Source organism: Nerophis ophidion, linkage group LG05 (assembly GCF_033978795.1).
Source record: "Nerophis ophidion isolate RoL-2023_Sa linkage group LG05, RoL_Noph_v1.0, whole genome shotgun sequence".
Classification (NCBI taxonomy): domain Eukaryota; kingdom Metazoa; phylum Chordata; class Actinopteri; order Syngnathiformes; family Syngnathidae; genus Nerophis; species Nerophis ophidion.
This window is the reverse complement of record NC_084615.1, coordinates 36,596,771-36,615,718: the sequence shown is the minus strand read 5'-3', so window position 1 is coordinate 36,615,718 and position 18,948 is coordinate 36,596,771. Positions and strand designations below refer to the sequence as shown.

Sequence of the window (18,948 nt, the reverse complement as noted above, 5' to 3'; positions counted from 1 at the left end):
GAAAATGTTGCAACAGTTTGATTACTATACAGGTTACGAAACGTAACCTGTATTGTTGACAGTCTTTGAGTGCATTTTTTAAGTGATTTAGAGGTAGAATTGATTGCTCCCATTAGCTGCATTGCTAGCGACATAGAACAAGTCGATTTTTACATGTTAGAATGCAAAAAAACAAAACAAAAAAACTTTTGTCTTCTTGTCTCCAATATTGGTTGTGAACGATATTTAAAAAAAAAAAAAAGGGCAGTTCCACTTTAAAATGAATACTCTCTTCCTGCGGGCAATATTCCTAACTAAACTCATGATGTCTCACGGGCCAAATTAAAGACGTGGGTGTGCCATTGTTTGGATACCTCTCATTTATACATAAAAGTGTATGTGTAAAGGATATTGTTGTGGATTGTAAATATTTTTTTCAAATTTATCTTATTATATTCTCGTATTTTTTGTTGCAATTTTTTTTAACAGTTTTAAGGTAATTACCGGTACTTCGTTTTTACACTGACCGTCTGGTGAGAACTGGTCCTTCTCAAACACAGTGATGCACAGCACGTCCTGGTAGAGATCTTTGATGAAGAACTGGCAGTTGAAGTTCCACTTAGGGTTGAGGGTGTTGCTGAGGGCTCTGGAGGTGTAACACTGAGCCCCCATGGTCAGCTCGCAGTAAGGGTTGCTCTTCCCTGCCAGGGCACAACGATGAGAACGACAACAAACCTTTCAGCTTGTCTCTTTCTGAGGAATTACCATTGGGCTTGCAGGCTTTGAGCTCCTGAGCCTCCGAGACGGTCACCAGCAGTCTGCCGATGCCACTGGTCTTCAGAGAGCGAGCTTCGGAGGACGACAGGGGCAAATCAGAAAGAGAGGGAGAGAGGTGACTGCCATCACAGAAACACGTTGGAATTCACCTTGATACGCCTTCTCCCTTTTTTTCTTCTCTGTCTCGATAAAATACTCCGACGCCACTTTGATTTTTTGCACCCACGTCGCCCTGACCAACAACCAGACAGAGGCCACAACATTAGGTACACCCATGTCGTCTAAAAATATCCAAGATGAGAAATATTAATTACAAGTTGCACTACTGACATACTATTTGTAATATTTTGGCAAAAACGTGAAAAAAATAAAAATGAATAAACCACACAAAAATATGTTTTAAAATCACTATAAAGACAAACTAATACTAAAAATAGGATGAAATTAAACAATTTGTAAATGTATTTCTGTGTCATCATAATTATATTAAAGCTATTTATATTTTTTTTTAATTACATTTTTTATTTTCTGCGATGAGGTGGCAACTTGTCCAGGGTGTACCCCGCCTACCGCTAGAATGCAGCTGAGATAGGCTCCTGCACCCCCTGCGACTCCGAAAAGGACAAGCAGTATAAAATGGATGGATGGATATATTTTCTTATTTTCAGTAAAATTATTTTGGGCCATATTTTTATATTTAGCTCAGGCAATTGAAAGTAATAGTTCACCATTTTATTAATCATTAAATAAATCAATAATTTCAAAACCGTATACAAATTAAAATAAATAAATAGATAATAAATCCTTGACTATTCTGTTTTATTTTATTTACTTTTTACAAACAATCGCTCAAAATCCTTGACCATCACTGTTTAGTTCTCCAAAAATTTTGATTGTTAAACTCGGCTAATATTCAAAGATTAGCATCAATACGAATGGCCCATCGAATCCGAAATAACACTGCACCAGTGCCACTTAAGCACTTTGTCCAGTTTACATCTGCTGTGACAACTAAAAAACACACGAGCCTCCACCAGGGGGCAGTGTAGCATACCCAGATGTAAAACATCTTGTGCACAATCAGCCTTTTCATATAAAGCCATAAAGGAATGGAAAAACCTCACAACAAAGTTGAAAAGTTTAACAGATTACTCTTCATTTACAATTGAAGTTAAAAAGTGGCTTTGGAGCAATCAAAGCTGCTCACACGGTCACTAAGATGGGCACTATGTTTAACAGATCAACTTAATATGTATTATCTTTATCCATGACAACATTTTTGTTGTAAATTGTAAGGTGTGTGTGTTAAAATCATGGTTGTTTTTACAAATGATAACAGATGTGAACAAGAACATGTTTTGTTTTTGAGTGATGATGTAAATGAGATGTGGTTGTATTGTATATTAAGTATGTGTCCATGAAAGTGCGTTTTATGACTTTTCTTAATTTGATTATGTGATATGGTATGATTTTATTGTAATAATTTTATTGCATGATTTTTGTATCCCTTTAATTTAGGTAGCCAGGGACTGCAGATGGAGATGAGCTATTTAGCTATAATCTGGTGCAGAACATATCTGTCTTTGAGCTTAATGTTTCTGTGCATTGTCCCTTCAAATAAAGACTAAACTTGATTTGTTAAATAGCAACTCTAACAGAAAGTGGTTTGATAGCTCCAGCTCCAGGGGGAAAAGTGCTGCTGCGGCATTTTTACAGATTGTCTTCCATGTTCTTTTTTGCCATTTAAAGTGAATTCAATGAAATGCTACTCCTGTACAGGTATTTACTGTATTCACATAAAACATCCATCCATCCATTTTCTACCGCTTATTCCCTTTGGGGTCGCGGGGGGTGCTGGCGCCTATCTCAGCTACAATCGGGCGGAAGGCAGCGTACACCCTGGACAAGTTGCCACCTCATCGCAGGGCCAACATAGATAGACAACATTCACACTCACATTCACACACTAGGAACCATTTTAGTGTTGCCAATCAACCTATCCCCAGGTGCATTTTTTTGGAGGTGAGAGGAAGCCGGAGTACCCGGAGGGAACCCACGCATTCACGGGGAGAACATGCAAACTCCACACAGAAAGATCCCGAGCCCGGGAATGAACCCTGACTACTCAGGATCTTCGTATTGTGAGACAGACGCACTAACCCCTCTGCCACCGTGAAGCCATTCACATGAAACATCCATCCATCCATTTTCTACCGCTTATTCCCTTTCGGGGTCGCGGGGGGCGCTGGCGCCTATCTCAGCTACAATCGGGCGGAAGGCAGGGTACACCCTGGACAAGTCGCCACCTCATCGCAGGGCCCACACAGATAGACAGACAACATTCACACTCACATTCACACACTAGGGCCAATTTGGTGTTGCCAATTAACCTATCCCCAGGTGCATGTCTTTGGAAGTGGGAGGAAGCCGGAGTACCCGGAGGGAACCCACGCATTCACGGGGAGAACATGCAAACTCCACACAGAAAGATCCCGAGCCTGGATTTGAACCCAGGACTGCAGGAACTTCGTATTGTGAGGCAGACGCTCTAACCCCTCTCCCACCGTGAAGCCCCTCACATGAAACAAATACATAAAAACAAACATAAAAGTATACAAAACCACAACATGTATTACTAATATCTATCCATCCATCCATTTTCTACCGCTTTATTCCCTTTGGTGTCGCGGGGGGCGCTGGTGACTATCTCAGCTACAATATAGATAGAAAAATGTAATAAAAAAAGTAAGTATATATTTTTAAATATATAAAAGTAAACACAAGTATACACAACAATATAATAAAATACAATTTTGTATAATACAACACAAAAAAAAAAAAAAAGATTAATCTGTTTTCAAAAACTTTACATTAAAATTAAGTCATTAACAGCCGCAGGTGTACTAATGACATGTAATGATATGAAGCTAATCACACCTTTCATTCAAGGTCTCCGTCCTGAGCGAGTAGACGCGGTCGATGTGCGAGACGTGGAAGAGCGGCTCGTCGCTGGACGGGTCAGGCGGCATTTTCACCAAAACCTCGTTGAGGAAGAGTGGCTGTGTGAGGTGAGGGGGAAGAAGAAATGTGACGCAAAACCTACCAAGTGCTCTAATGCTGTGATGCAGACCCTCCAGGATTTTGTGGGTGGATTGTTAAATGGTAATGCACACATTTGAGGCGACTTCATCAGAAAGTGGCCGCAAAAGCTGTGATGTTTTGGCTAATTATTTAAAATAGTATTATTTCAACTTGCGATTTTATGATTTTGTTGTCAAAATTTTAAGTCTTCTTTGTAAGCTTTTGTGAGCTATCTGCTAGTTTTTGGTCATCTTAAACATTTATTTATGTTCCAACATGTATTCTCACACATTCAAAGCATTTCTGAACTGTTGCAATCCATAGCGCATATTTTTCTTGGTAAATGAGAGACGATGAGAAATTATCAACACACGTCAACTCGTCTTTCATGTACAGTGAGGCAAAAAAGTATTTAGTCAGCCACCAATTGTGCAAGTTCTCCCACTTAAAATGATGACAAAGGTCTGTAATTTTCATCATAGGTACACTTCAACTATGAGAGACAGAATGTGAAAAAAAATCCAGAAATTCACATTGTAGGAATTTTAAAGAATTTATTTGTAAATTATGGTGGAAAATAAGTATTTGGTCAACCATTCAAAGCTCTCACTGATGGAAGGAGGTTTTGGCTCAAAATCTCACGATACATGGCCCCATTCATTCTTTCCTTAACACGGATCAATCGTCTTGTCCCCTTAGCAGAAAAACAGCCCCAAAGCATGACGTGTCCACCCCAATGCTTCACAGTAGGTGTGGTGTTCTTGGGATGCAACTCAGTATTCTTCTTCCTCCAAACACGACGAGTTGAGTTGATACCAAAATGGATACATGGATGATACAGCAGAGGATTGGGAAACCAAAATATAACTTTTTGGTATAAACTCAACTCGTCGTGTTTGGAGGAAGAAGAATACTGAGTTGCATCCCAAGAACACCGTACCTACTGTCTCTCACAGATGAAGTGTACCTATGATGAAAATTACAGCCCTCTGTCATCATTTTAAGTGGGAGAACTTGCACAATCAATGGCTGACTAAATACTTTTTTGCCCGACTGTAAATGCTGTCGAGGTCAGCATTGTAAATGGAAATCTGTTCTTAATTTGCCTTACTCTGGAAATATAAAGGGTGAATAAATATACAACTACATAGAAACAAGGAAGTGAGCGCGCCTATTGCTAAATGCTAGATGTTTTTTTTATACGACATTACCCAGAAGGTTTAGCGCCATAGTCAAGAGCTGAAAGTAAGTGTGGACTATGTGGGAGGATGACAATTATGGGTTCATATATTGTCACATGTTGTTGTTCCTACTTTGTCTACACAAGAAAGAAACATACATTTTGATTAGACAGTTGAAATGTGTGTTTGAGCGCCGCTCATAGACAAATTTGATTGCCAAAAATGATGCTGCTTGGCCAGAATTTGCAGGAAAGATGTGGGCATTTTGCAGGAATTAGTTGAATTTGAATGAATTGACACAATGGCAAAATCCTGGAGAGACTCTTTGTGGTGCGGTAAACCTCACCGTCTTGTACATCTTGAGCTGGACGCTGCTCTTGAGGCTGAAGAGCTTGTCCGGACCAGAGGAGGAGAAGGTCTTGGCGGCATGTGTGAGGAGGAGGAAGTCGTTGAAGAGGAACGCCCACAGTTCTCTGCTGCTCTTGGACTTGTGCAGACGACCGCTTTGGAGGAGCTTGCGTGGGCCCAAGCAGTTGGTCAACGAGTTGAACACCAAGTGCTGCAACACAACAAGTGTTTGTATTATTTATAAAAAGAGAAAGCAACCAGAGTAGTCAACTGCCAAATGATTGAGTATTGATAATAAACCTGTGTGTTGGACTTCCTGTTCCTCCTTTTCTATCTTTTATTGGCCTTCAAATTATATTGCTGACACCTAGTGTGTGTCACACATACTAGGTGCTGGGAAATTTGTGTTCTGCATTTGACCCATCCCCTTGTTCACCCCCTGGGCGGTGAGGAGAGCAGTGAGCAGCAGCAGTGGTGGCCGCTCTCGGCAATCATTTTGGTGATTTAACCCCCAAATCCAAGGCTTGATGCTGAATGCCAAGCAGAGAGGTAACGGGGTCCCATTTTTATAGTCTTTGGTATGACTCGCCCGGGGTTTGAACTCACGACCGACCAATCTCAGGGCGGACACTCTAACCACAAAGCCACTGAGCAGGTAAAGTTTAACTTAACTTTAACTATATCGCTCACGCAAATTCTGCCCAGCAACAAGATGATAGAGCAAACGAGGCAGGATTATACAGAGTACCATTGCATCTCTACTTTTTACTATTGCAGTATCTTGTAACAGTCATTTCCGCCATGTTTGAGTGAGGTAATTAATGCTACCAGCTAACAACTGTTATTTTGTTCATATGTGTGATTGTGTCCACAAGAGGTGCAGCGGTACGGGGAACCCACACTCGGTTTTAGGACCATGGTGTTTTCCTCTTAAAAGTCTTTTATTTTGCTTGTCGTCACACATTTGCTTATCACAAACTTCATTCTGCAGTAAACAAAGTATATCAGTGTTGTAATGAATACTAAGACTTTTATTTCAAGTTTTAAAATTCACTAAACAACACTTTCAAATGGTTTGTATTCCTTAATTACTTGTATACATCAGTCCCCCCCCCACCCACACACACACACACACATTCCACCCCCCGGACTGTAAATAATGTAAATAATTCAATGTATATAGTCAGATGATTAACGTGTGTGATAACAGTATTATGCTGATAGTATATATTCGTACCATGAATTGATTTACGTGGACCCCGACTTAAACAAGTTGAAAAACCTATTCGGGTGTTACCATTTAGTGGTCAATTGTACGGAATATGTACTGTATTGTGCAATCTACTAATAAAACTTTCAATCAATCAATCAATTCTCACCAGTGCTTTGGCAAACGACAAGGGGTGACCAGATTGTCGAGTTTTTTTAAAACCTAAAATACTGTGTATATACTATAGTTCTTTATTTTATTCTTATGACCTGCACTTCCAACTATATAAAAGGGAAGAGACACAACGCTGATTAAACTTTAATTTTGAATTACAGGGACCTTACTTTCGTGACGATGGACATAGACGGTTGCGCACACATGCAACCATCCATCCATTTTCTACCCCTTGTCCCTTTCGGAGTCGTGAGAGGTGCTGGAGCCTAACTCAGCTGCATTCGGGCGGAAGGCAGGGTACACAGGGCCCACACAGATAGACAGACAACATTCACACTCACATTCACACACTAGGGACCCTTTTAGTGTTGCCAATCAACCTATCCAACGGATACAAACACATCCACACAAACACATGTACACAAAGACACACACATTCACAGACACACACAGGACCACGGTCATTTAAGGCAGATTGTTCCGTGCAGGATTATACCGTGCATTGTTAGTTTCCTACTGTTAAATACTGCAGTATCTTCTAGAACAGTGGTTCTCAACCTTTTTTCAGTGATGTACCCCCTGTGAACATTTTTTTAGTTAAAGTACCCCCTATTCAGAGCAAAGCATTTTTGGTTGAAAAAAAGAGAGAAAGAAGTAAAATACAGCACTATGTCATCAGTTTCTGATTTAATAAATTGTATAACAGTGCAAAATATTGCTAATTTGTAGTGGTCTTTCTTGAACTATTTGGAAAAAAAGATATAAAAATAACTAAAAACTTGTTGAAAAATAAAGAAGTGATTCCATTATAAATAAAGATTTCTACACATAGAAGTAATCATCAACTTAAAGTGCCCTCTTTGGGGATTGTAATAGAGGTCCATCTGGATTCATCAACTTAATTCTAAACATTTCTTCACAAAAAAAAGGAAATCTTTAACATCAATATTTATGGAAAATGTCCACAACAAATCTAGCTGTCAACAATGAATATTGCATTGTTGCATTTCTTTTCACACTTTAGGAACTTACATTCATATTTTTTGAAGTATTATTCAATAAATGTATTTAGAAAGGATTTTTGAATTGTTGCTACTTTTAGAATATTTAAAAAAAATCTCACGTACCCCTTGGCATACTTTCAAGTACCCCCAGGGGTACGCGTACCCCCATTTGAGAACCACTGTTCTAAAAGACATTTCCGCCAGGTTTGTTCGAGGTAAAAATGCTAATAGCTGATCACAGTGATGGAACTGAAATTAATCACTATCATATAATCGTCTAACCCTAGAGTAAACTAGAAAAAAATGGGAGCAGCTTTTCCAATTTTTGCACAATTCTTCCGAATGAGAATGGCTGTTAAATGACGGCAGATTGACCCAAACAAGAACAATATATTTCAGTGTTTATATTCAGTAAGTTCTAACCTCGATGGCTCCGTCACACTGCACGTGACTCTGGATCCACTCCAAGCGGTCGGAGTTCTCCTTCTCCCGCACGCCCTCGTTGACCTGAGAGCACAACTCCTCCGCGCGCTCCAGAGCTTCCCTCAAAGGAGCGTGGTCGGCGTGGTGGTCAGGGGTATGCTCTAAGATCTGTGCACATGACAATTCTATTAAAAGTAGATAAGTTGCATTGTGTGGATGCTCCTCTGTGTTGTCCATACGTTCTTAATGAGCAGAGGGTAACGGGTGATTCTCTGCATGGGCTTCAGCAGGAAGCTGGACAGCGGCATTCCTTTACAGCGGTAGTTAGTGGCAATCTTCTACGCAGAAGGAGATGAAAGAACATGTGTGCCGATGTCAGTGTCCATCATAAAAACTTCTACCTACAAATGTTGCCTCTTACTAAGAGTCATACTCATTGAGATACACCAAAGCTAATCAGGCAGTAACCGAATGCATACAAAGTTGAAAAAAAAAGGGTTATTTTGATGGCACGTTAGATTAAACTTGGCAGTTTGAAACAAATAAATGATGTGCATTCAAGTAAAACACTTACTGTTTCTGTATGACATTCAGACAAATATTGTTCATAAATTATGCATGCAAGTACTAGGAATAATTACGTTATATATGTGTATCTATATGTATGTATTTGTGTATTTGAAGTGTGCAGTTGCAATAAAAAGATGGCTGCACCAGATTTAGCACCACGCTCATTTCCATTTGTAGTCCTTTTCTCGCACATTTAGTATTCACAACTAAAATGACACATTATTAAAAATACATTGCAAGATTGAAATTACATGATGAAAATCAATTTAAAATACAAATGCAATACACAGAGAAAGTGCGAGTAGCATATTAGTGCAGAAGGATATAAAGAGCAACAGTTTTTATCGAAATCCACATAACACAGCATACAGTGCATTCGCGTTTATGGTACCCACGAGGGTATCATTCAAAAGCTATATAACCCATTGGTACTGCATATGTAAACAAGATGGAGATATTATACGATTAGACTGGTACTCTGATGGACAAACACCCGTCTGGTATCGTTAATGTGAGCAGGACTGGTGGTCTAAAAGCCAGTCTTTGACGAACAAGTGTTGTTCTTTAGGCTTCTTAAAGTCCATTCCATTCTTTGATGGCTTTGTAGGAAAAGGCTGACTGGGAAAAGACAGACTTTTTTTTGGAACATTACAGTCACCCCTGGGTACAGACATTAACACTCTGTTTGTTAGTTGAGAGCGTAGCTGTACATATATTTTTAGGGGTGGTGGAGCAGCAGCATTAAGTATCTTACGTACCAGGTTGATATTGGAGTACCTGATGAAGTTTTGAAATCTAAGTATAATGTATTTTTCAAGGATGTTCCTATGGTGGCATCGCCGAGGCTTTTTATCAAGGATTTTCAGTGTTTGATTATGTAATGATCTGAGGAAATTTAAAACGATCCGGCTGGAGATATGTGATATGATCATTGCATTGAAAAACAAATTAGCTGCTTCCAATGATTAAAAAAAAAGCTCCTGATTTGCTGGAAGTTAGTAATGTTATATTTCAGAACATGAAATACCTTTTCAACAAAATTTTTACAATTTAGTGTAGGATCCATTATCCTGCATCGATATTTACCTTCCTCACCATTATTGATCATGTAACTATACACATATAGATGTTTGAGAGAACACTTTGATTTAGTTTGTTTGAAAAATGCATTGTGGCAGTTTTATCTGTGTTCAGCGTAAGGCAGTACTCCTTCAGCCAGTCTGTTGCTTTGGATATTACTACGGATAGCTTAGCTGCAACCAGATTTGCATCGGAACCGTGACTAAACAAAACTGTGTCGTCAGCATATATTAAGATCTCCACATCCTCATTAATGGAAGGTAGGTCATTAATGTACAAACTGAAGAGCAGTGGTCCCAGCGGTAAAGTTTTGTCATTCATTCTTATGCGCTGTGAGCGATCTGCGAGGTAAGATTGAAACCAACTGATAGTGTTTGCATACACATACATCAATACATATATGTATATATATATATATATACTGTATATATATATATATATATATATATATACTGTATATATATATATATATATATATATATATATATATATATATATATATATATATATATATATATACATATATGTATTGATGTATGTGTATGCAAACACTATCATACACAAAGTTTTGTCATTCATTCTTATGCGCTGTGAGCGATCTGCGAGGTAAGATTGAAACCAACTGATAGTGTTTGAATACACATACATATATACATACATATACATATATATAAGTAGTCTTGTGATTTTTTCCCACACCTACATATTGCGCTCTACCACGGTATCGAGCACTATTCTCTGGATAATCCAATTAAGACATATATATATATATATATATATATATACATATATATATATATATATATATATATATATACATATATATATATATATATATATATATATATATATATATATATATATATATACATACATACATACATACATACATACATACATATACATATATATATATATATATATATATATATATATATATATATACATACATACATACATACATATATATATGTATATATGTATGTATATATATATATATATATATCTAGATATGTATGTGTACGCAAACACATATATACACACACACACACACACACACACACACACACACACACACACACACACACACAAACACACACACACACGTGAATATTTATTAGGGCTGTCAATGTTAACGTGTTAACGCATTTGATTAATAAAAAAATTATCGCATAACCAAAAATGAATGAAGAAAAATCAAAGTGTATATTTTAACCAGCGCCAGAAGAGAGGGCACAGTTTGGGACGACCCCAACTCTTTCCAGACCTGGCCGACCAGCCAAACTGAGCAATCGTGGGAGAAGGGCTTTGGTGAGAGAGGTAAAGAAGAACCCAAAGATTACTGTTGCTGAGCTCAAGAGTTGCAGTAGGGAGACGGCAAAAAGTTCCAAAAAACACATGAAGGACTCCCAGACTATGAGAAATACAATCCTCTGGTCGGATGACAGAGATTGAACTTTTTGGGATTAAACTTTTTGACATTAATTTTAAGCGGTATGCGTGGAGAAAACCAGGCACAGCTCATCACCTGCCCAATACAATCCCAACAGTGAAACGTGGTGGTGGCAGCATCATGCTTTGGGGGTGTTTTTACGCTGCAGGGACAGTACAACTGGCTGCAATTGAAGGGAAGATGAATGTGACAAAGTATAGAGATATCCTGGAAGAAAACGTCTTCCAGAGTGCTCAGGACCACAGACTAGGTAGAAGGTTCACCTTCCAACAAAACAATGACCCTAAGCACACTACAATACAAAGGAGGGGCTTCGGAAGAATTATGTGACCATTCTTGACTGGCCAAATCAAAGACCTGACCAAAACCCATCTGAGCATGTCTGGAGAGACCTGAAAACGGCTGCCCACCAATGTTCAGCATCAAACCTGACAGAACTGGACAGGATCTGAAGAATGGCAGAATATTCCCAAATCCAGGTGTGAAAAACTTATTGCATCATTCGCAATGAGACTCATGGCTGTACTCGCTCAAAATTGTATTTCTACTCAATACTGAACAAAGGGTCTGAATATGATCATGTGATATTTCACTTTTTCTTGTTTAATACATTTGCAAACATTTCTGTTTGTTTCCGTCAAAATGGGGTGCTGAGTGTACATTAATTAAAAATAAAATGCTTTTTTTTTTTATTTTAGCACATGGCTGCTATTAAACAAAGACCGAAAAATTTAAAGGGGTCTGAATACTTTCCGTCCCCACTTTGTGTACATGTAAACAATATGGATATGCAAATGTATGCATATATATGTACAGACAAGCAGTATTTTTTCTTCAACACCATGTATAATTTTTGGTAAAAAAAAGTGAAATAAATAACCAAAATTATAGATGTTGTGGAGAAGAATGGTTTTCATTGTCGTGTAATGAGGATCAGATCACATATTAAGATGTTGTGACTGTTCACCCCGTGACTGCGTCAGTTCCCTCGGGGTACTCCAGCATCCTCCCACTTCCAAAGACATGCACCTGGGGATAGGTTGATTGGCAACACTAAATTGGCCCTAGTGTGTGAATGTGAGTGTGAATGTTGTCTGTCTATCTGTGTTGGCCCTGCAATGATGTGGTGACTTGTCCAGGGTCCTTTCGCCCAAGTGCAGCTGGGATAGGCTCCAGCCCCCCAGTAACCCCGAGAGGGATAAGCAGTAGGAAATGGATGGATGGATTTTATCCCTAGCCATTAGAGGGCATATTTGTAACATATTTGTAGTTGCTATGATTTGCTAGTTGTCATAAAATAAAACAAATATTTAACATTACACAAAAACAAAACAGAGTCCTACTTTAAGGAAGTCCTTGAAGTCGGGCTGGTTGTGCGTTTTGCTCTGCAGTAGGGCGGCGGCATTGAGCTGGCAAGAGCAAAAGCGGATGTACGGCTGCATGTGTGTCAGCTCCGATGCCAGCAGGTCACCAATAAGCTGGACCGGCATGTTCTCTCCGCCCAATTTCTTGCGGACACGCAGCGCCCTGTGAGGACCGATCACAGACATGAAGGAAACACATTTACAAGGTGGACATTGGAATGTAGTAGTAGGTACTATTCCAATAAATACTTATACTAAGTACTTACTTGAGTAGTTTGGTGTTACACATGATTAAATCTCTCCAATTTACAAAGATGACGCCCATCTCGCCTTCTGTAAGTCGACCTGAGTCCGACATGGGCTTGTGGAACACCTGAGAGACAACAAGAGCACTCAGACGACGCAGGCATCAAACTTTGTCAACACAGATTTATATAGCCTCAAAAGTGGGGAGGAATTTTTACAATAAAATGGAATGAAATCGGCTTCACGGTGGCAGAGGGGTTAGTGCGTCTGCCTCACAATACGAAGGTCCTGGAGTCCTGGGTTCAAATCTAGGCTCGGGATCTTTCTGTGTGGAGTTTGCATGTTCTCGCCGTGAATGCGTGGGTTCCCTCCGGGTTCTCCGGCTTCCTCCCACTTCCAAAAACATGCACCTGGGGATAGGTTGATTGGCAACACTAAATGGTCCCTAGTGTGTGAATGTTGTCTGTCTATCTGTGTTGGCCCTGCGATGAGGTGGGGACTTGTCCAGGGTGTACCCCGCCTTCCGCCCGATTGTAGCTGAGATAGGCGCCAGCGCCCCCCGCGACCCCAAAAGGGAATAAGCGGTAGAAAATGGATGGATGGATGGAATGAAATCTAACAAACACAATTACAATGATATCTGATGATAAATAATCACAAATAGAAGTGCATTAACAAGTTACATGGAATTGACCATAATTATGTTGAATTCATGTGCAATGTGGATCAGATTACTTTTGCCAACTTTAAACAATAGCTATTTAAGTTAATATAATGTAGATATGAAACAGCAATTTTAAATTAAGTAAGTAAGTATCAATATTGACTAAGATTACAAATTGGCTTATTTCAAGTATGCATGTTCTACATAATTAAATTTAATTCACACAAAATAAAAAAATCCCTCAAATTCCCGGGGCAGATGAGATATTTTTATTAAATGTAATTAGTAATAGTGAAAAATATAGATATTTTAAAAATATTTTAGGTTAGGGTTTCTGTAGTGTTTTTGATAAATAAAATAAATTTGTATTTAAAAAAAAAAAAAGTTTTTTTTTTTACCAAAGATATTTATATAGAATATAAACATATTTACATTAAACATGCATTAAATATCAAAATGTCATTATAGTATATGAATACTATATCTTTTTTTTCATTTTTATTAAATAACTCCTAAATATAATTTTTTTTTAAAACACATATTGATTATGCTGTGTATCCACTGAAAAACATGCATCCCCAAATTTTTGGACTGAAAGTGATTGTTTCCCTTTCTATTCAAAAAACAACAATAAAGTTGTTGTTTTTTTGGTTAAAACCAAAAATGACTATGATTAAATGTAAAACCAGAAATATGAAAAGATAAATACATAGATAATTTATGTAGATAAGAAAATAAAAAACGGTGGAGGTAGCAACAAGAAACATGTGTATTAGTATACAACATTGTGTGTGTACACATTCAGACCTCCAACACCAGCTCTAGGTCATCCACGTACGTCTCCTCAGTGTGAATGAGCTCATGGATGTAACCCTGCCTCTTCCTCTCTTGGGGGGTCATGGTGTCAAGGGTCATCAGGTAAGCACACCCTGTAACACACACATAGGCACACAATACACGCTACAATGTCCTGTGACATAAACACAACAGGTGTGGTAAAATAATATTTTTTAATTGTTAAAAGTGGTTGAGTTTATTTACATGAGCAATGAGCAAGAATGAGGCACATTATTGTTGTTGTTAATGATATAAAGCACCAATCATGACTGCATAGGCCTGAATGGAGGAAGACTGGTGTAGTTAATGTTAAGTAAGGTACCGCTTCAAGGCCAGAGATGCAAAAAAAGATATGCTGGTGAAAAGAATGCAACATCACACCAAAACATCTTTCTTCACTACACATATAAAATAAACCAAGGATCAATGGAAAATGCAAATAAAGTGTCCTAAAAGTCCTAAAAAAAGCCTGTGAGCCTGGTGCTGTTCTTGTAGATGACTGGACTTCTGGGTTGCGGTAAGATGAGGAAAACAAGGAGGAAGGAGGAGAAGGAAGAGGAGAGGAAAGCCCACATCCTACAGAGGAAACATAGGAGAGATGAAGCGGAGAAGGGGAAGGTGAGCCAGATGAGGGAGAGACAGCAGACATTAATATAGCAGGAATATTAATGTGGGTCATGCACATGCATTAATAATCATAATAATATACACTAAATGCTGTTAATCATGTCCAATGTGTTCATTTTTTGGTGTCTTGAAATACAAGATCTGGATGGAAAAACAATAAATTAACATTGTTGTTAATAAATATAATCTACAAACCCCGTTTCCACATGAGTTGGGGGAAATTGTGTTGGATGTAAATATAAATGGAATACAATGATTTGCAAATCCTTTTCAACCCATATTCAGTTGAATGCACTACAAAGACAAGATATTTGATGTTCAAACTGATAAACTATTTTTTGGGAAATAATAATTAACAGAAAGGGAAGAGGGCATGTTCACCACTGTGTTACATTGCCTTTTCTTTTAACAACACTCAATAAATGTTTGGGAACTGAGGAAACTAATTGTTGAAGCTTTTCAGGTGAAATTCTTTCCCCTTCCTGTTTTATGTACAACTTAAGTTGTTCAACAGTCTGGGGTCTTGGTTGTGGTATTTTAGGCTTCATAATGCGCCACACATTCTCAATGGGAGACAGGTCTGGACTACAGGCAGGCCAGTCTCATACCCGCACTCTTTTACTATGAAACCACGCTGTTGTAACAAGTGGCTTGGCATTGTCTTGCTGAAATAAGGGGCATCCATGATAACGTTGCGTGAATGACAACACATGTTGCTCCAAAATCTGTATGTACCTCTCAGCATTAATAGTGCCTTCACAGATGTGTAAGTTACCCATGCTTTGGCCACTAATACACCCCCATACCATCACATATGCTGGGTTTTCAACTTTGCACCTAGAACAGTACTGATGGTTCTTTTCCTCTTAGGTCCGGAGGACACGAAGTTCATCGTTTCCAAAAAACAACTGGAAATGTGGACTCGTCAGACCACAGAACACTTTTCCACTTTGCATCAGTCCAGCGAAGCCGGCGGTGTTTCTGGGTGTCGTTGATAAATGGCTTTGGCTTTGCATAGTAGAGCTTTAACTTGCACTTACAGATGTAGCGACAAAGTGTAGTTACTGACAGTGGTTTTCTGAAGTGTTCCTGAGCCCATGTGGTAATATCCTTTACACACTGATGTCACTTTTTGATGCAGTATCGCCTGAGGGAACGAAAGTCTGTTATATCATCGCTTATGTTCAGTGATTTCTCTAGATTCTCTGAACCTTTTGATGGTATTACGGACCATAGATGGTGAAATTCCTAAATTCCGTGCATTTGTTCACAAAGTGGTGACCTTCGCCCCGTCCTTGTTTGTGAATGACTGAGCATTTCACAAAAGCTGCTTTTATACCCAATCATGGCACCCACCTGTTCCCAATTAGCCTGTACACCTGTGGGATGTTCCATATAAGTGTTTGTTGAGCATTCCTCAACTTTATCAGTATTTATTGCCACCTTTCCCAACTTCTTTGTCACGTGTTGCTGGTATCAAATTCTAAAGTTAATGATTATTTGCAAAAAAAAAAGTTTATCAGTTCGAACATCAAATATGTTGTCTTTGTAGCATATTCCACTGAATATGGGTTGAAAATGATTAGCAAATCATTGTATTCCATTTATATTTACATCTAACACAAATTCCCAACTCATATGGAAACAGGGTTTGTACTATAATGTTATGAAATGTATCAAATATACTATTAGAAATATATTTAATGGACAGTAGAGTAGAAACTAGCACCACCAGGACACTGCAATGCTAACTGTTGGCTTCCGATTCCAGAAATGTGAATGAATTGCCACAATTTTTTAAATAGAAGCTGTAATTGAAGGGGGAATTATTCTATTAACAGTTTTTAATCTGATCATTAAAAAAGTGTTAATCTAAAGTACTCTCATGTCTACTCAATATGAAGCTAACACCATGAGACCGCCAGCTGTTAGCTAGCGTGTTTTGTTTTTAGAGCACTTTGTAAAACTAAGCAACTTTTAAAAAATATATAGTGACTTAATAATTATTTGAAAGCTAATAAACAAATTAGGTTCTGTTTTTGTTTACATTTATTTAGTTTATAGTTATACTTGCTTCATGTTAAACAAGCAAACATAAGGGCGCTCACTTAATCGCTTAATTTAACATCCAATCTAATTGGTATATTTTATCACGATAAATCATTTTAATGCATGTACCGTACCAAAAAATGAAGTGTTTTTATGGCAAATGTGCCCATATTTACCATTGATCTCTTACAAATTAACCTTGTAACTTACCCTTGTCATTTTTGCAATGATAAGTAGAATTTACTCAGCCTGAAGTAAACCAAGCACTTATGACACTATCAAAGGTATTCCCAGTACACAACTGCTCTTTTTTTTTACTCACATTGCTGGCTGGGGTCCGACTCAGTGGTGGTCATCTTGACGTAGTTGGTGGGCAGAAGGCCCGTAATGCCGTTGGTCTCTCCTTTCCACCAATCAGAGTTAGTCTTGTCCAGGACGTTGATCAGCTGACCTTTGGAGAAGCTCAGCTCATCGCGGTTGGCGGCCGTGTAGTTGTACATGGCGATGACTTGGCACACTGCGGGCATCCATTATTGACTATATTCACATAAATCCAAATGATGGCCAACGGGATATGCCGTGGTTGGCAACTACCACAACACCATTCGCATTTATAAGGTGTGTCACCTGGCAGAGGGGAGGGGGAGGACTTGTTGCTTGAGGGTCCTAGCAGTTTAAGGTTGGAGGACTTAACCCAGCCTCTCTGACGCTTCTTGCCTCGAGCCTAGTGAAAAAAAAACTTGAGCTTTACAGATGCAACCTGTTACATTTTTTGGGATTAGAGGGGAATGTAGTGTCTATACATATTTTTTTTAATACCCAGCAATAATTTATTTTAGTAATGCACTTTGAATTGTCCTGTGTACTAAGTGTGATCTGTAAATAAACTTGCCTTGGCTATCTGGTGCATTGTGTCTATTTTATTCATCCATTTTCTACCGCTTGTACCTCTTGAGGTGGCGGGGGTTGCTGGAGCATACCCCAGCTGCATTTGGGCGGAAGTAAACCCTGGACAAGTCGCCACCTCATTGGAGGCTCAACACAGATAGACAACATTCACACACACACTAGGGCAAATTTTGTGTTGCCAATCAACCTATCCCCAGGTGCATGTTTTTGGAGGTGGACGAAGTCGGAGTACCCGGAGGGAACCCACACAGTCACGGGGAGAACATGCAAACTCCACACAGAAAGACCTCGGGATTGGAATTGAACCTAGGACCTTTGTATTATGAGGCACACACACTAACCCCTGTGCACCATGCTGCCATGTGTCTATTTCAGTGGAGGCTAATATAAAATTAACTTTATAATATAAGTTATAAAAAAGTTATTATGTAAAAAAAAAAGTTATTATTTCATAACTATGTAATATTACGCATACAGCAGGAAATTCCCTCCAATTTCCATCAGAAACTACAGCTTTACAGTTGCAAGGTTTCCTCTTAATGTAATTGATCAAGGAGGCCTGATACAGCAAAATAGAAGCTACCACACCTTACAAATTAAGTATTTTTTTTATGTAACAACAAATTGTATTATATTGTAAAATAACCCTCAGAAGAAGTCACACAAGGTCTGACGGTCTTTTGAGCTTTTATTGCCAATCTTTTGCTAGCAACCAGCCAAATTCCAACACATATTTCACCCTTGCACACACGTGCTTCTTTACCAGAAAGATACAACAACACTTGCTCATTCTCCATTACAACCATTCTCATTACAACCATGAGAACAATGAACATCAATCATACACGAATGTAAACGTTAACTCCAGCAGATTGTTACAGTATTAACGGATGTATAGCCTATTATTTTCTCACTATTGACTACTGACGCACCGAAGATTCGCCTTCCGGAAAACGTTTTTGATCACCGAAT

The 18,948-nt window shown here is 38.6% G+C and overlaps 1 protein-coding gene across 6 annotated transcripts in view; it reads right to left on the bottom strand.

Annotated features, from left to right (window-relative positions):
- The window catches only part of LOC133553009 (intersectin-2-like), a 99,596-nt gene that overhangs the window by 19,136 nt on the left and 61,512 nt on the right, over positions 1-18,948 (bottom strand). For all 6 annotated transcript variants that reach the window (XM_061900728.1, XM_061900724.1, XM_061900726.1 and 3 more), the window contains 12 exons: positions 17,695-17,791; positions 17,390-17,584; positions 14,362-14,483; positions 12,911-13,017; positions 12,624-12,807; positions 8,417-8,515; positions 8,178-8,345; positions 5,365-5,577; positions 3,694-3,815; positions 906-988; positions 745-828; positions 507-680 (listed from right to left, as the gene is read on the bottom strand). In XM_061900728.1, coding sequence (XP_061756712.1) covers positions 507-680; positions 745-828; positions 906-988; positions 3,694-3,815; positions 5,365-5,577; positions 8,178-8,345; positions 8,417-8,515; positions 12,624-12,807; positions 12,911-13,017; positions 14,362-14,483; positions 17,390-17,584; positions 17,695-17,791 — 1,648 coding nt within the window. The remainder of the gene's footprint in view (positions 1-506; positions 681-744; positions 829-905; positions 989-3,693; positions 3,816-5,364; positions 5,578-8,177; positions 8,346-8,416; positions 8,516-12,623; positions 12,808-12,910; positions 13,018-14,361; positions 14,484-17,389; positions 17,585-17,694; positions 17,792-18,948) is intronic.